Genomic DNA, 17,368 nt, shown 5'->3' with positions numbered 1-17,368 from the left:
ATGTGGAATGGACTCATGGACTGGACACTATGTCAAACTCCACCTTAAGACGCTGATGTCTAACTAGAGTACCTCCCCTAATGTCACGTGACAGATCCATATCTGTCAGGTTGAAAAGGACCTCACATTTATCTATTTGATTCCATTAATTTTAATGATGTCTGGTCTTAATGTACAAGAAGCCTCAGGGCTAGCATCAGCATTATTGGTACAAAGCTCAATGTAGGGCATTTAAAAATTAAATGGGACAGTGTGGGTGGAACTTGACTTTGTAACAGATATGGTTCCTAATAAACGAACACAGTCATGCCAAAATAATAAGCAAATAACAACTGCCTATTGTTGGTGACTTAAAGGTTTACATTTTACAATCCAAATTCTCAATGCGAGTGGTTAGCGTGTCTGCCTCACAGTCGAGGAGTTCTGGGTGCAAATCCAGGTTCCAGCCTTCTCGTGTGGGGTTTACATTTTTTTCCCGTGTTTGCCGGTTGCTTCCTCACATATTCCCAAAACATATGTTAGGTTCATTGAAGACTCAACGGTTCCATAGGTGGGAATGTAAAAGGTTGTTTGTCGATGCGGTATGTGCAATGTGATTGAGCGGTGACCAATCCAGGTTGTATCCCACCTATTTTTTGGGTCACTCATTTTATAGCATAAACACTTCAAATGATTTAAACAGAAATAAGTACAAATTGGCCTTTTCTCTGAATGTTTTCAATTACTTCTTGTAATACTGTATGTATAAGTTTCATAAATGTATTTTTGTTACAATATTTTTATTTATGAGAATGAGCATTGTCTATCCCGGTCTCCCTATTTTCGTATATATCCATCAGCCCTTCTGCTGCTCAAATTCACGGGACTCCGGAGCCCACCCTAGCTGACTGTTGTCATTGTTGATTTGGTTTTGATTGGATTTTGTTGTGTCATATTTTCCCCGAGCCCCTTTTTACATGTCGGTTCTTATCTGTCTCATTCGTTTTTTTGTGTCCACCTGTTCTTGTCATCCCAGTCCCTTGTGTCTTCAACTCAGCTCCCTCAGTTACTTGTGTCTTGTGCAGGTGTTCTCAGTTTGCTTGTATTAGTGCCGCAGTCAAGGAAGATTGGAAGAGTCAGGATTATCTCACTCTGAGAGATTTTATTAAATATGTATTTATTTATTTATTTATTTATTTATTTATTTATTTATTTATTTATTTATTTATTTTCTTATTTTCTTATTTTCTTATTTATTTGTTTGTTGAACAAATTTTGGGAGTCACCATCATAGTCGCTCCTACTATTGTGCTGTGAAGTACCCCCCGTGGCTTAGTACAAAAGTACAATTCTCCAGTAAACTGGATTAACGTGAAAGGGAAGAGAAAGGACTCACGTTTTCACTCGGTTGATGAAATGCTGACGCAGTACGATAGCCAAACTTGAGAGAACCATGATTGTGGTGCACATGGTGCCGACAGCCCACCGCAGTTTGGCCAATGAGTGACAGAAGATGAAGCATCCGTAGCAAAGGCAACCTTAAACAACATGCACGAATGGAGTCCAGGTGTTGGCTCTGTCTCTAACCGACCCTGCCCATCTGTCTGGATCAGCATTGGTGTGGGATTAGTCAATCCCAGATTAGACAAGGTGACAACAACCTTCATTCAGTTACGGTACACAGTTAATCTGTCGGATAAGTGTTTCATTTCACCTAAACCCAGTATGGACACACTCAGCTGCAAATGAAACACCATGTCTCATTGTGCTCAATTTATATGTGGTCAGTGAGCAAGATATGGATTTTGAAAATCCTGAAATGACATTCCTCTCAACGACGTGTGTGACTCTGCCGTCACCACTCATGTCATTAAACCTCTGGCGCGTGGACAGCACACAGATGGAAGTTCACACAAGTGGTTGTCGGGAATGTCAAGTTGCAGCGATGTGGCTGTGCATCTAATCTTCCGCTCTGAGATATATACGCTCACGCGCACCTAATTGGTCATTTCGGCAGGCTGCCTCTGCAGTGTTGATGGCGAGAGTGGCATGGAATATTGCCATTGCTTACAAATCAGGGTTGTGCTCTCCGACAGTTCCAAAATGCTCACAGCGATGTTAGTATTCTGGTGTGTGGTTTTTGAAATGCAGTTCATATAAATCAATATTCACTTCCAAACACCACTGGTCACTTTTTATTGCGACCCTGCATCATTTGCACAGCTGTCATTGTTCAGCACTTCCGCACAAATGAGATCGTTACATGGCTTCAATCAATGCGATTATAGCGTCGACCTTCAGCTTTCATTCAGGTGGTTTTATATGATGACGTCTGTAATTTTGAAACAACCACAACTACATGTGAAGTATCTCTTTCTATTGGGCGATGAGTGTATCTTTTCTTTCAATGGTTGTCAGAAGTCAGGAGCCGTTGAACTTGTAATTCTGAGTTTTCCTTTGAGGCTCAGAAGATGGTATGGATACTATTTTGCAACATGAGTCAGCACATTCATCACCAAACCACCGAGTTACAAATGCAAATGTAAGGATTTGTGTATGTTGCACATGCAATGCACAAACAGTATTGCATGCAAAACACCAAAACCACACCGTGTCAAATTCCGTGCACCTTATCAAAGCTAACAGTTTGCTAATGCTAATCTGTGCATTCAAAAAAACTCAATAGGGCGTGATCTTACGTTCTTTTGACTTATAATAGTTTGATTGTTTCTGGTTGTGGCTTGACACAAAATAAGCACAGTTAACATACACATTTTTTTTTTAAAATGGGCAGCTAACAAAAGATATTTAATTTCGCAGTTGGGGGTTGGATAGGCGCTCCAGAGACTGTGTCTATATAAACAATTAACAAGATAATTTTCCTTAATGTGCTCCCTTTAACGAGATTCCAAAGCAGAGGTCATTGTTAATGGAGTGGTTCATCAAGGCTTCAGCTTTGCTGGGACTCTGAATAGAATCAGTGAAATAAAAAAATTAATTGACAGAGATGTTGACAAAGTCTGTTTTTACAGCTGAGTCATTGTCTCACATCTCAAAAATAAAGAAGTTAAACAAAGTGTGACACCAAAATTTTGCTCTGGTGTGAATACCTTCAGGTTTTTGTTGCATCGTTTGGGCATCAATCTCACGGTATGAGATACCCTGTTAGCAGAGCGCTTCTGGAATTACACATTCAGGTGATGGGAAATATGTTGCCATGGGAACAGCTTAGCGTATGGTTAAGCGGCACGCCTGATGGAAGCCTATATTGATAAATTGCTCTATTTTCTGGCTGCTGCGTTATCGTTTACCAGCCTCACCTCTTTATATGACTCCATCAAGCCATCCATTTCTATGCTGCTTATCCTCATTAGGTTTGACGTTGTGCTGATGCCTATCCCTCGTGATTTTCTGTGAGAGGCGGGGTACATTCTGGGTCAACAGCCAATCGTTGGGCAAATATATAAAAACAGCCATTCAATCGTGCCGCCATCTTCATACAGCTCCAATGAGACAAAGCAAAAACTAAATCTAATGTCCCTAAAGGACGTTAGTTTCTATACATAATGTGTTCATGAGCAATACAGAATGTTTTTAAAAGAATGTTCCATTGCTCAAAATCATGGTGCCACAACTTCTAACAAACACCGACATACAGTTTTGTTAGGCACTTGAGCAAATGCATGTAAAAAAACAAAATCATTTTCTAAAATGCCTCAGGGTATGTGAGGGCAATGATTAAAGGATAAAAAATATCCTCCTTGCATGAACCTCCCACTGGTCCTGTCGCTTGCAGCATCAAGCGACAAACAGGCAATCATTAAACATTAATTAAGAATATTTATACTTCTTTTTATTTAATATAGCTAATGCATCATATTTGGCCCCGAACAACCAGCTTTATCATTGTGTCTATAAATACACTGTAAAAGCGAGTAATTCATGTTCTTCATTGTTAAACGACATCGCAAGAAGTTAAGGTCAAAATATACGAGAAGATCTACAGTGTGATTCTTTGTTTTCCAAACGGAGCCCGACAGAGGACAGAGATAGATGTTCAAGTGCATTTTATTAACTGTTTTCATGTTCATCACGTCTACAGAGGTACAAGTTTGTGGCAAGATGTGCAAACATGCTTGAAATACGACAAAGCCACTGCACTTGCTCCCACCAACAACATAGTATACAATTACATGATGATATATTATTCAAATATGTCAGGTCATCTTCAGAGATATACTTAGAAAAATATAATTAAGACTGCACTTTTAACAACTGATTGAAAAATTGCACAACAAAACAGATAAGAGCACACGTGTGTATGTATATATATGTGTGTGTGTGTGTGTGTGTGTGTGTGTGTGCGTGTGCGTGTGCGTGTGCGCGTGCACGTCAGCTAATTTAATGCACAATCACAAGTATGTGTGTGTGTAAGAATGTGTGCATCTTGTATATAGTATGTGTTTGTGTGTGTAAATAGAATGATGAAAAAGTGATGCAAATTGAATGTCACAAAACCTGCAGGTCGGCAAGAGCAGGAAGCCACAGTGCATTTGTGTACTACTATATGATTTTTTTGCCATGCAGATGACAACTACACTATTACTATTCAACCATGGAATCCAGTCATAAAGTGACGGATCATTTATCATCGACAGTCGTTAGGTTTTATAGCCTCTAGCTAAAACTTGAAAATGACTTGGGTCTTCAAGAAGAACACATCTGCTGATCTTGAGAAGATGAACATTAAATCTTCCTAAATCGCAAACATTTTAAGTGACATCAACCAACATTACTAATTCTGAAGGTTCAGATTAGATTAACGCGACGGCACAGAAAGACTGAAATCTGATTGGACAAAAAAAAAAGAAAAAATCGAACATCCACATAGTACATATGCTGCAAGCCATGCAGCCAAGAGAAAAGGAAAATAAGATGTAAAATGTCAATTTTATTGAGCAAGTTGTGAATTTTCATATATTGTAGATTTTCATATGAATGAAAACAGGGTCAGAACCAAAATCAGATAAAGTCAATTCTTTCTTTTAATCTTCCAAGTCATTATTGGAGGCAAACTAAGTGCAATCTTTGTAATTGATTGGAAGGGGCGCTTATAAAACATTTATCAGTGAATGACAGCATACGGCATTTGTAAAAGTGTTTTAGCGCTCGGTGAGAATAATCATTACCGAGGCAATGGGATGTAACGTTAAGTAGATGAATGAGCAGATGAGGAGGAGCGGCGACTCATTGCCTCCTTGTAAACGCCAGATGATGATGCCAACAAAGGTCGAATAGAAGAAACAGGACATCAGTGGAGCAGATGCGAGCTCAAGATTGGATCAAATGTCCATCCTAAACAGATTTGCAGTGTATGCTTGGGAATTTAATTGACGGATGGGGACTTGAAATTGTCATTATTTCGAGAGGTTACATGAGTGGGTCATGTGAGTTTTGTAATTTGATCAAGACCGAGAAATGGCATTTCTTTGCTGTAGCTTTACTACAAAACCTTACTGAATTCTTGTCAGCACTCTGTTCTCCGTTTCCGAGACCTCCGGAAGAGTCTTTAAAACCCTTAATGGAGCCTTTAATGTGTTATATCTATCTGATTGTCTAAACTAAGTGACAGGCTTGTAAATATTAGTAAAGGAGAGGACCGTTCTTGAAACGTGCACATATGTGGTTGCTGATCGTGCCCACCTGCGGACATTTTCCATTTATCTCATTGTGTTTATGTGACATGAGTGAATCCAATGTAAAGTATTTCACCCAAAAAAAAAAAAAAAACAGTGAACAGCCCTCTTTGGTGCCGAAACAGATTCATGTGGAAGTGAATTGGGAAAGCAGAAGAGTACATGTACACTTGCACACGGTTCACTTATACAAACGACAGAGTTCAAGCAAGATATTTAGAGCGCACAATGTGTTGATAAAGAGCGAAAGAGGAGCTAGGCCCCGTTAAATTTGAGGATTACAGGACAGAAAGAGTAAAAAGCAAATAACAGTCAGCAGTTCCATGGTCCCAAAGTTAGGGCTTCAACATTTGACCCTATTCTAAATCATTCCCTGTCTAAACATATTTGACATTACTTTCAAATATCATATAATAAGTATGTGTGACTTGAGGATGCATCTCTTGTGATAACATGACTGAAATTTTACAGAGAATTTTTTTTCTGCTGCATTTATAGATATTTGGATTAAAAAAATGACAACATTAATTACTATTCCTAAATTACTGTACACAGACAGCCAAGGCAAGCCAGAATTTCAACGCATGCTTTGTTGTATGAGTTGGATCAGCTGCAAATGTTAATGAAGCGCATAACATTAGGAGCTTAGTTTAATTTTCATGATTTAAAAAAAAACATTTACATAAATAAAACTTGTTCCCCAAGTGTGTTCTGTAGATTATTTCTTTGTCACAATTATGCTTTATTTTCATTTGTAAGGAACATGCAATTTTGGAATAAATAATTATTTTTCTATGTCACACAGTCTATTTTGCTGGTGTTATTGGTTTGGTTGTCATCCTTTGTTCAGCTTTTAGTACACTACTAAAGAGGTCATTGGGAAGAATTTGTATGGCAGGCAACTTCAAGATGATTTTCAGCAAAAGAAAGTTGCTGAATAATTTGGAGTGAGCCCAGCTACAAAGAATCTCTAAACTGATGGCCAAGTTTGATTATGATGCAGCCCAAGGTTCTATGTCTTGAGATTGCATGTCATTAACCTACAGGCGCACATTGTAAAACTTTTTGATGGAGGTAATATGATGGTCATCTTCATCACTGGATATATGAAGCTGTCATCATTGAGTGCAGCTTCACTGCAGAGAGATACAGATGGCAACTGGTGGTAATCCCTTTGGGTGTAGAGAAAATGGAAGAGCCTGCCAATAGTCCTGACCTCATCTCAGTTGAACAGTTTTGGAATTATCTTGAGTGTGCTATTCATGCTAGAGTGACCAAACGCAAACTACCAGTTGGCTGACGGCTCCTGACTGAGCAGTGAAACTAGAGCAGTGTGTGACCAGGCTGCGGTGGCTATGTTTGATTCGTGCACACACTACTGAGGCTATTTCTTGTTATAATAATACTAAGTAACAAAACAAAAAAAAAGGTCCTGCTTATTCCTTGGCACTGATTAGGCTACAATAAACCAAAGAGTGGGAAGTCAACAGCAACAGAAGACTAAGCTGTATTCCATAGGCAGTGATGCATTTTTAACAGTAACATTTTTATCTTTTTTTTTTTCTCAACAGTAGAAACGGTTTTGGCAGAACAAATCACTGTTAATGTCCTATGTTGTTCTTGTTCTCAAATCAATACGATGTGTCATTTTTTCCGGCTGGCATTATATATAGCTTTGTACTTGTGTATTATTTGACCTTTTATGTACAATCAATAGTTTGTCTTGTGAACAAATTTGCTCGCTGAACAGATGAATTATTTCAGAGAACAAAATGAGCACCATGCTTTTTGAAAGGAAAAATGAATCTCCAGTAAAGAGAGATAATGAGAGCGACCCAAGATTGCATTTTTTAACTGTCTACAGAAACAGTTTGTTTCGGAGAAAAGTGCTTGACGTGTGAGAGGAAAGAGGAAATTATACAGGCATGAAACTGGGAAATTGCTTGAAGTTTCTTTTGCTTTTCTTGTGGGGGTTGGCAACAATTGACAGTTGACTTGATAATTACTATCACCCATGGGGGGCTAAAAGCACATATCCAACCATCACTGACTTGAGCTAAATTGTCATTAGTGTTTGCAGATGTTGGCCAGCCTACTTTAATCGGGGTTATCCAGGATATGTAGTCAACAAAATCCCAGCAATAAAGCCCCAACTCCAAAATGTCGCAAAAATACAGAGAGCAATTGAGCAAATGGACATGTTACTCACCATCATCATCATCGTTATCATCATCATCATCATCATCTACCTTCTGCGAAACCTTGCTTGCAAAACTTGCAAAGTAAACACTGTGGAACAACATGTCATTCTCTGTTTTCATTTTTTTAAGTTCACTGCACAGCTCTACACTGACCCTTCACACAGCCGAGCTGGAGACCTGGAGCCAGCCCACATCTGTGTAGGCTCCAGTCACATGCCAGTACACGGCACCGAAGAGTTTGGTCCACACCAACTGCACTTCTGCCGTGAAGGATTCCGGAAAGTCTTCAGACAGCACCTCCAGCATCACCCCACTCAATATCTGCAATTTGATATATGAGGTGTGTTAAAAAAAAAGTTCTACGGCTGGCATCATGAATAATATATTCCAACTCTAAACAACATTTTGCTCTCAAAGTCGAACACACCTTCCCAGTCTTCCCTGCAATGCCTTCATACATTCCTAGGAAGATTCTTCCTTTTCTGACACACCACTTACAAACGTAGATAAGATAATAAAAATAATAAAATAAAATAATTTAAAAAAAAATATGGCCAGAATATGAGCAACAGTGAGATGGAAAGTGAATCAAATGAATCTGTCACGATAATAAGATCATTAAGTAAGGTAGGAGTAGAGCTGAGGGGGACGTCAGCCCAATTCACTGCTGCAAAAAAGTGGGCGAGACAGGTGAGAATTGAAAATGTCCACAATGATGAAACATGAAAGAACAGAGTGGATGAGGATCACAAAGGGAATGAGAGTCACATGGTAGAGAGGACAAAAAAAATTGAAGTAAAGACGTGGGCCATATGTGCATCAAGGGACATGAAATACACTGCATGATGTAATACACTCAGCAACAAAAGTAGAAAATAGAAATAGAGAATAAACGCATATTTCACGTACAGGTGCATGCTCTTGCTGTATGATCAGAAAGTCTGAAAGTCATTTTTAATGCCATTTTCCATATAGTATTCAGATGGGAAGAGTTATGCTGGCATATATATATCCATATCTATATTTTTTTTCAGTCAGTTATGTCTTTTCTATGGTTACACTGTAATATGATTACATTTCATACATGCAGAATGTAGATGGAAAAAAGAATTCAATACTGAAGTTTTTATTTAATTAAATCACCGTAGCCAATCGGATGCCAGTGGCTTCAATGGTGCTAATGTGCTCTCTGTGCAGCTGCATTTAAGAGGATGACATTGAAAAGAAATGAAGAGAGGAAGTGTCTTCCATCATATGAAGAGGGATGTGTGGTTGATTTTCTGATGGCTAATTATGCAACTTGGTGGGGAAAATGTTGAGTATTTTGCTTGGTAGTTTGTCTGATTTGTCTTCCTAGCAATCAACAAGTAATGGGCACAAGTTGGGTCTAATTTCCTTCATACCTTATACTTAATCGCGAATTTGATTTTTGCATTTTAGAGCAATCACGGAGGACTCGTTATTTTAATAGTTTGACTCATATTTAACAAACACAGTCTTAATCACGAATTAGCCATTAGGCTAGTGGGGGACACATAGAACATATTACTGTTAAAAAAATGACTTGAAATTTAACAACGTCTTTATAATAATGTTTGCTCAGCAAAGACATGTTGAAAAAGTGCAACAGATGATCTTATTCCTACCTTAAAATATATTGGTTCCACCTTGTGTTTGATAGCATGAGCCTTCCCCACCAGGGCCAACACTGATGACACCTTCTCCGGGTCATTTAGGTTCTCCACCACAGTATTGATGGCATTCATCACCCTGCGGGCATGTTGTCGAAGCTGGCTACTTCGCTCCATCTCTTCGGGGTCCTCCATGTCCTGGAACTGGCTAAAATACTGTTTGGCAGATGGGAAGTTGACAAAGAACCTGGGGAAAATTGTTCAACACAAAACTATGTCATTTGCTTTACTCGTGTGAAAATGAAGATGGTCTTGTCCATCTCTTTTGGTTAGCCACATAGTTTGGATTAAAAACATTTAGACTTGGGGATGACTTCAGTTCTGTTTGGCAGCTCATTCCACTGACATGCAGCATAACAGCTAAGTGCTGATTCACCATGTTTTCTTTGACCCTATCTGTATATATCTACTACCTTAAATTACAGCGCCACTTTTTTTCCAAACGCAATCCAAATCTGGATTGAGATACATTTAACTCCTGAGTTGAGAGCTGTGCGCTAAAGTACGTTAGCATGACTACATTTAGCTACTTAAACGGAACATCACTTAATAGTTTCATCAAGCTGCTGAAGACACATTAACCCATTTAGACAAAGCTACAGTATACAATCGAACCTAATTAAATTGAAAATGTCAATTTAGCTAAAGTAAAATTCGACTTCATAGACGGGTTAGGATCCAAATAATATGGCATTTAAATGCATAGTATGGCATAATCCTTAAGTGGAATGTGGAAAGTGGAGAATTCGTAGTGCGTCACCAATACAAGTGCTCAGCATATTGCGGATCTTACGAGTCTTTGAGAGTTTAGATGTATCCAACTAATTGAATCTTACGGCCAAATGCTAATGTGTAAATGATTCAGGCATTTAATTTTCATCAATACAGTTGCAAAATGGCCACATAATTATGTAAAATGTTTACAGGAGCTTTAACATCACCAGTTTTCACACTATTAACTTACTACTTTGACCTCATTTAAATCTTGTCATTGCTCATGCTGGCCAAAATTGTGGATACAATTATTTCCCTGTTAGAGTTTGGCCCTGGGCAATTCTGATAAACTGCATCTAACCGACACCGGTTCTGTCATGCCAGGCCAAGAAACACTTTTGCTTGCCTATAGCATTTTTATCTTGGCTTGACCAGCTGTCACGCTACAGACAGACTTTTTCCTGGGTGACAGGAAAGCTTTTGCTCTGTTTGGACTGACATGAAGTTTTAATGCTATTTAGTACAATATGTAGAAAATGAACAGCTTGGAATTCACTGGAACGGTAAAACCAGTGTAATAGGCATAAAATATATGAGATCAGCTACTGCTGATTGAATGGATGGATGGATGGATGGATGGATGGATGGATGGATGGATGGATGGATGGATGGATGGATGGATGGATGGATGGATGGATGGATGGATGCCATAAGCCATCAGTTAATGAACACGCTCCACAGACAGGTCAACAAATGATGTTTCATAAAATGAATACATTTTCAAAACACATTCAAATACATGCCCGGTCACAGGCACTTCATATTTAATGTATGTTTCATTTCTTTAATATCTTGTGTTGCCGAAGCAAACTGGGGAACATTTTGTCCGTGCGTGAGAGCTCTGAACTCATTCTTGCACCTGTGTCTGCATTCAAATGAATCCATTAAAGTTAAATGGGCACCATTAGCATAACTTGTTAATCATACTTGAATCAAACTGGGAGACTTTTTCTGATTATTTAGACGAGGGTGAGTAACCTTCAAGGATGTGTTTTTATGCACCATTGCACTATTCAAAAACTGCATGCTGTTAGAAAGGAATTCAAAAACAAACGCACCTTACTCAGACTAGCTACAATGGATTTGATGAAATGGTGATTAATTTCTATCATTCATTAAAGCTACTTTTTTCAGAAATATTTCTTTATTTCTGGGTGCATCATACGTATATACATGAACCCACAGCACAAGAAGACCACATTCAAGTCTGGAGTACAAGGAAGTTCATCGCAAACAAATACTGAATTTTCTTCCAAACAGTTTACACAGATGATGATAGACAAATAAACTATATACCAGAAGGTTCATGTTACAAAGAGCTGCAATTCTTTTACTATTTACATTGAGAACATAGAGACAATTCAAATGGATAAAGTTGCCTTTTCTTAACCGTGAACGCCCCAGATGGTGGCAGATCTCTTTAATATCCCGTAGTGTGACGATGAGGATCAAATTTCAGTTGTAACTCAACTGTGCTGTAGACCAAAACGCCACTTCAACAATACAACTTGAATGTGCCGTATGCACTGTTGCCTAAGGAGATCTTATTCTGTGGTGCAATTGCATTTGTACGCATTGCTGGGATCAACTGAAGCTGCTGCCACTGTCACTCTGCTCCAAGCATCCGAGCAGATGGAGCGACATCAAAGTGAAAAAAAAATCTTCATGCCCACGCTGACTTCTGCGCACTGATCCTGCATCTTCTCGACAATAACATGTCAACCGTGCAAGGCTTTGACCCCCGGGTCAGTCTCAGGTTGTTAGGTAACCGAGGAACTGTCAGTCAACTGTTGATAATTATACTCTTTGTCTATCACGTGGCCTACATGGAATTTCAGCACTACTATAATTTCAAAGATTATTATTATTATTTTTACTCTAAGTCCCTTTTAAAAAAGAGCAGTAAAAATCTATAATCATTTTGTCCTTGGTGGAAACGTGATCTTTTAACAAGAAAAATACAGCACCCACTCATTGCCTCCCACCTCTCCCATACCAGCGCTTTCAAAACGGAGCTATATGCTGCCTTGCTGTACAGTTATGACGTTCGTACGTAAACACAGCTATTTGTGTAATAAATGGAATTAAACATATGAATCCACCTGTTTCTTATTCAACTCAGGGGATTGACAATTTATGTAGCACCACCGCCTACTATCGACTGAAATTGATGTCAAAGTTTAGCACCCCTAACCTTAGAATGGTAATAATGGCTGAGGACACTTCCAATCAAATTCTAATCAGTCATCAGTTCTAGCTGATCAAATGCGAGATAAAATGTGGAATCTTACTGTTTAGGAATTTTGACTTGTCACAGCAGTAGTGAAGAGTTCTACAGTTGTGTAATTTCTATTTAAGCAATTGAAGAACATATGACAAAGTTATAAAAAAACCAAGTATCATCGAAAACAAGCTGTATCGGGTTAAAAGTGCCTGCTTCACAGATCTGTGGTCTCCCTGGTGTACTTTACATTAGACGCCCATTCCAATCTCCTTATTTTAAGGCAGTAAGGCAGTTGACTTGATTTTGACTTGCATTTTTAAGGTCAACTTAATTTATACTGTTACTTTAAATTGATGATAAAGAAACAGATATAAAATAGCAAATCAGCCTTCATGCAATCATTTCCACAGCGTGCAATCTACTTTTCAACTTTGAATTAATTGGTTTTAACGTTCCTCACTACTAATTAAGATTTTAAACAGAAGATGAATAACTGTCATTTTATTATCTTTTCTTTGAGGACAAAATGTGTTTAAAAGACGTCTTTTTCTGTACAGTAAAGAATGAAAACTAGAAAGTGAAGGGAGAAGTGCCAAAACATATTTCTGTCACCCTCTGATAAGACGACACGCTGCACACATGCGCATGCGTGCACGCACACACACACACACACACACACACACACGCATGCGCGCACACACACACACGCACGCACACACACACACACAAACACACAAACTATGGTTCTTGCCCTTTTGTTTCTCCCCCTCGGGGATTCTGTCGCCCCAAACCGGGAATCAGTTTGTCTCACTCCGATCACTCCTTGGTTGCGGTTTGCTATCCATTTCAACAATCTTAGTGCGACATTGACAGTTTAGCACTGCAAAACCACAAATTCAACCTTTAAGAAAAGAAAATCCATGAAATTGACACTGAGATAAATTGCAATGCTCAGTACTAGGTGCCTTGGATGATTTGGCCAGAGTCCTACTGAGAAGAAGAATCTTCATTTTTAGAGTTCACAAAACGGCAGAAACATCATCTACTTTCTTTGTTGATAGCTGCAGTTAGAAGCTGGTGGTGGCTGGTCACTTCCCTACCATGCACAGTGGTTACCATTTAATACAGATGTGTGTCCATGTGCATATGTGTTTTCCTCCCATCATTACTTCTCTTGATGCGGTACAATAGAGAACAGCAACTGTGTGACAACATCTCACTCGCTACGCCTTAAGGGCTCTATATTTGTAGACAGCACAGCTGGATCAGGGTGGAAGTCGGTCTCCAAGTGCTCACTTTACAGATCTGTGATCCCCCTTGCTTACTTTACATCAGCTGCCAGTTCCTTACAAATATACTTTGCCTACTTTAATGTCCTGAACGGACTCCAGGAAATCATTTGCTCCTTCAGCCATGTCTTTACGACTGCAATTAGTGACAGACGACAAGGCATTGCAACTTATGTTCAAAATTGTCACCGCTATAGAAACGGAACTTCATCACAGACTGACGACCACTTCTAATTATTAAAATTACTCTCATATATGAGAAAATAAATTTACTCCACTGTCATGAAGACTATTTCTTCAACCATTTCTTACTACCCACAAACTTGCGTTTTTTGTATTTGAGCATACTAAAGTTTAGAAGGTGCTCTCAAGGAATGTGATAAATTGGCTCGAGCACATTTTTGGAGGCTTTCACCTGTTGACTCAACTCACCTTATGAGCACTGACACCCCCACGTCGTCACAGTTCTGGTACACATGCCCCCAAGTGTCCTGGATGATCTCCCTCTCGGAATCGGACAGCGGCTCGGTGCGCTCCGGACGTTCGTCGCAATCCACCTCCCGCCTCCTCACTCCAAGGAGTTGCTCCGGTGAGGGCAGCGGGGGAGACTCCCTGCGAGACATCCTCCTGCGGCGCAGGAGCCTGGAGGCTCCAAGCAAGGCCCGTGGGAGGTAGGGAGCAAGGGAAGGGGGGAGGGTGACGGAGAGCTGAGACCCCACGGCGGGAGCTGGCAGAAGACCCAGGATGAGAAGAAGAGTGAAAGGGAAAGGGGGACACTGAGAGACGGGGTGAGAAAGGGAGGAAAGACAGTGATAATGGCCCAAAGAGAAAAAAGAAAGAGTGTAAAAAAAGTCCGCCAGCTGTCCTTTGTTATTCTTTCCTCCGTTTAAAAGAAACTTATTTCTCCTCTCTCTCTCTCTCTCTCTCTCTCTCTCTCTCTCTCTCTCTCTCTCTCTCTCTCTCTCTCTCTCTCTCTCTCTCTCTCTCTCTCACTCCCCCTCCTCTTCCTTAATACTTTTTGTCCTCTCTCAGTTTGGGAGATCCTTGTCAGTGGTGCTGATGCTGCTCCATGTCATACTTGTCTTCTGTCTGTCTCATCGTCTCACAGGCTGCATGTGTGAGGGAACCTGATGGAATGAGTGAAGGGTGGGGGAGAATAAAAGAGAGAGGGTCACAGCAAAAGAGAAAGTGAGCAAGTGAGCGAGAGGGAGAGAGAGCGAGAGAGAGAGAGAGAGAGAGAGAGAGAGAGAGAGAGAGAGAGAGAGAGAGAGAGAGAGAGAGAGAGAGAGAGAGAGAGAGACCTTAAGCATCTCTCCATCTCTCTCATTGAAAAGACTGTAAATTAAAAAATATAATGCCAATAAAATCCCTAAAGTACATTACACAGTGCAGTGATGGTTTAAACTTTTTAATAGTTCTCATTAGTGGTGCTCCAATCGATTAGGCATCAAATTTTGTTTTTGTGGAAAATTATGTGATTGGCATATGACAATCAATGCTTCTCATGAGCGAGCACAAAAGTGGATAACCTGCAGCATGTTCTTTGCAGCCTACACACGGGTTAGTAGAACAGTTTCCACATCCAGTTTGTGTACATTTTTGGACACCACTTTGTGTGCCTTCCCCCATATCACCATTTCACCAAACAAGATTTAACACTACATGAAAATGATTTATGAGTTAGTTTGTTGTCATCCTGCTTGCAAGCCATTCGGTATAAATTGAGGTGAAACAAAGTGGCAATAAAGGTCAAACATTTACCTCCATTCAATTAGGCATAGTCACAGTGAGAAAGACAAATTTGCCCTCCGTCATTTTTGCAATCAAATAAAACTGAGATGTTTGATGATCTGTTGTCACGACAAGAGCAGGAGAAGAATGGTGGAGGGTGCTGCTGATGACATGTCAGAGTCAACAGGATAAACTAAGCCAATAACTGAAAGATGAAGCTGTCACAGCATATTACAAAATTGCAGCTTTCAAAGGCTGTTATTCTTTCTGACATTCATAGGGACAAAATGAACAAAGATGATGTGTCACTCAACTTTAACAGAATTTGGAGATAACTATTACAGCCCATACTAGCCTTACATAATCATAAATACATACTTCTGCTGCCCTCTGCAGTATAATTTCGTTTAAAAATATATCTATATGTCCCTTTCCCCCAGCTAGGCCAACACGTCTGTGTATTTTTGTGAAAATCAAGAATAACGAAATGTACTTGGTGGGGCCACTCCGGTGGCTGTCCTGGGGGCCAGACAGGTGGCGAGGGCGGCCGCAGGGCTTGTGCAGCCGAAGCAAGATCGCAGGGAGGTCGCCGCCAAAGCATGGTTGGAGGGCAGCTGCAGGATATGTGAGATGACAGAACATAGGTAATATAATAAGGGGTCAAAACATAGCAATTTATACATTAAAGAATAGCCATTCATAACAGTATCCCACAGTATACCCCACAACAGAAATACTATTACCAGACGAAGTCACGAGAGAAGGTAACCTTTAATAAATTTGCATTAACAGTACTACTGGGGAAATCAGCCGGAAAAACAGAGTATATATTTATAAGTTCCTGAGCAAAACCGAGTTGGTTCAAATAAGCAATTTTCCTCGAAATGCATAAAACAGCCTGTTCAACACGCTTTTCTTCAGTTAGATTTCTGGCAGTGTAGATGCAACGCCCTCCATAGCTACCACGACACAATTGCAGCTTAAAAGAGGCAAAAAAAAAAACCTAACCCGCCCTTCCCCACTCCAGTCCACTTGGTGGTGGTAATACACCGAAACATTTTGGGTTTTCCAACCAATTGCAAGAAGAGGAAGACGAAGAAGAACCAGAAGAAGACGAAGAAGAACTGCTCATAGGTAAATATGACATGCTCCCTTTAAACCGCGTGCTTACGACGATGCTAAGCTAGGAGTGGCAAGGCGTCAAGTCAACGCGCATTTTGTGTGTGGACGGACGGCAAGATAACCGAACTCAAAGCATGCCGGCACATTGTGCTACCTACCGATACGTACAACGTCATATAATCAGGAACCTGGGACGAAATGTTAATAGGTAAATCAAAAAAATGTTGCTCTCTTTTTCTTACATTAAATTTACACGTTTTATCATCTATCTATCTATTGACAAAAAGTAAATATTTTGAAGATCGGTTGAAAAACGAGTGGCGACCCCCAGCGCGCACTAGTTCAAGTGTGATGGCTCCAAAATGCAGTGCGTTGCTCGAATTTACCGTTTGGAAATTCTGAGTGCACCAAAAATGGAGTGCCAGTGCGCGCACACACCGCGATCCGACAGTGCGGCAGCGCACCCGCAAGTAAACTTTACACTGGTCTTTTTGGAAATTAAGTGGATCGGAGCGAACTCCTGCCCTGCGAACACGCCCACTGGCGTTAATGGAATTTTATTTGTTTTGATTTCGTGTCTTTTTAATTCATCATCTTTGTTATTAATCAGTGCCCTATTGCGGTATTCTCATCCTGTCATTATGCCAATAATAATAGAGTT

At 39.9% G+C, this 17,368-nt stretch overlaps 1 protein-coding gene across 3 annotated transcripts; it reads right to left on the bottom strand.

The window, feature by feature from the left end:
- Positions 1-4,031: 4,031 nt before the first annotated feature.
- cygb2 (cytoglobin 2) lies at positions 4,032-17,364 on the bottom strand. Of its 3 annotated transcripts, XM_049719919.2 has the most exons (6): positions 16,866-17,364; positions 16,079-16,199; positions 14,870-14,981; positions 14,287-14,630; positions 9,523-9,754; positions 4,032-8,197 (listed from the first exon to the last, which is right to left on the bottom strand). In XM_049719919.2, exons 4-6 carry the CDS (start codon positions 14,475-14,477, stop codon positions 8,033-8,035), a joined length of 588 nt encoding a protein of 195 aa, XP_049575876.1. In that variant the 5' UTR covers positions 14,478-14,630; positions 14,870-14,981; positions 16,079-16,199; positions 16,866-17,364; the 3' UTR covers positions 4,032-8,032. The 3 variants fall into 3 exon arrangements, with proteins under 3 accessions (XP_049575876.1, XP_049575873.1, XP_049575875.1); XM_049719916.2 differs by having other exon boundaries at positions 14,287-14,981; XM_049719918.2 differs by having other exon boundaries at positions 14,287-14,981; positions 17,094-17,364.
- Between the last annotated feature and the right edge of the window lie 4 nt (positions 17,365-17,368).

The sequence above is a fragment of the Syngnathus scovelli genome, chromosome 5, assembly GCF_024217435.2.
Source record: "Syngnathus scovelli strain Florida chromosome 5, RoL_Ssco_1.2, whole genome shotgun sequence".
NCBI lineage: Eukaryota > Metazoa > Chordata > Actinopteri > Syngnathiformes > Syngnathidae > Syngnathus > Syngnathus scovelli.
The sequence above is the reverse complement of the archived record's forward strand: the minus strand, read 5'-3'. Positions and strand labels throughout refer to the sequence as shown.

Excerpts from the sequence above, each read along its gene's own strand:
- cygb2 (XM_049719916.2), bottom strand. The coding sequence starts at position 14,477 with ATGTCTCGCAGGGAGTCTCCCCCGCTGCCCTCACCGGAGCAACTCCTT. Across the intron at positions 9,755-14,286 it reads GGGGTGTCAGTGCTCATAAG|GTTCTTTGTCAACTTCCCAT; the intron begins GTGAGTTGAGTC and ends AATTTTCCCCAG. Across the intron at positions 8,198-9,522 it reads TGGAACCAATATATTTTAAG|ATATTGAGTGGGGTGATGCT; the intron begins GTAGGAATAAGA and ends ATCAAATTGCAG.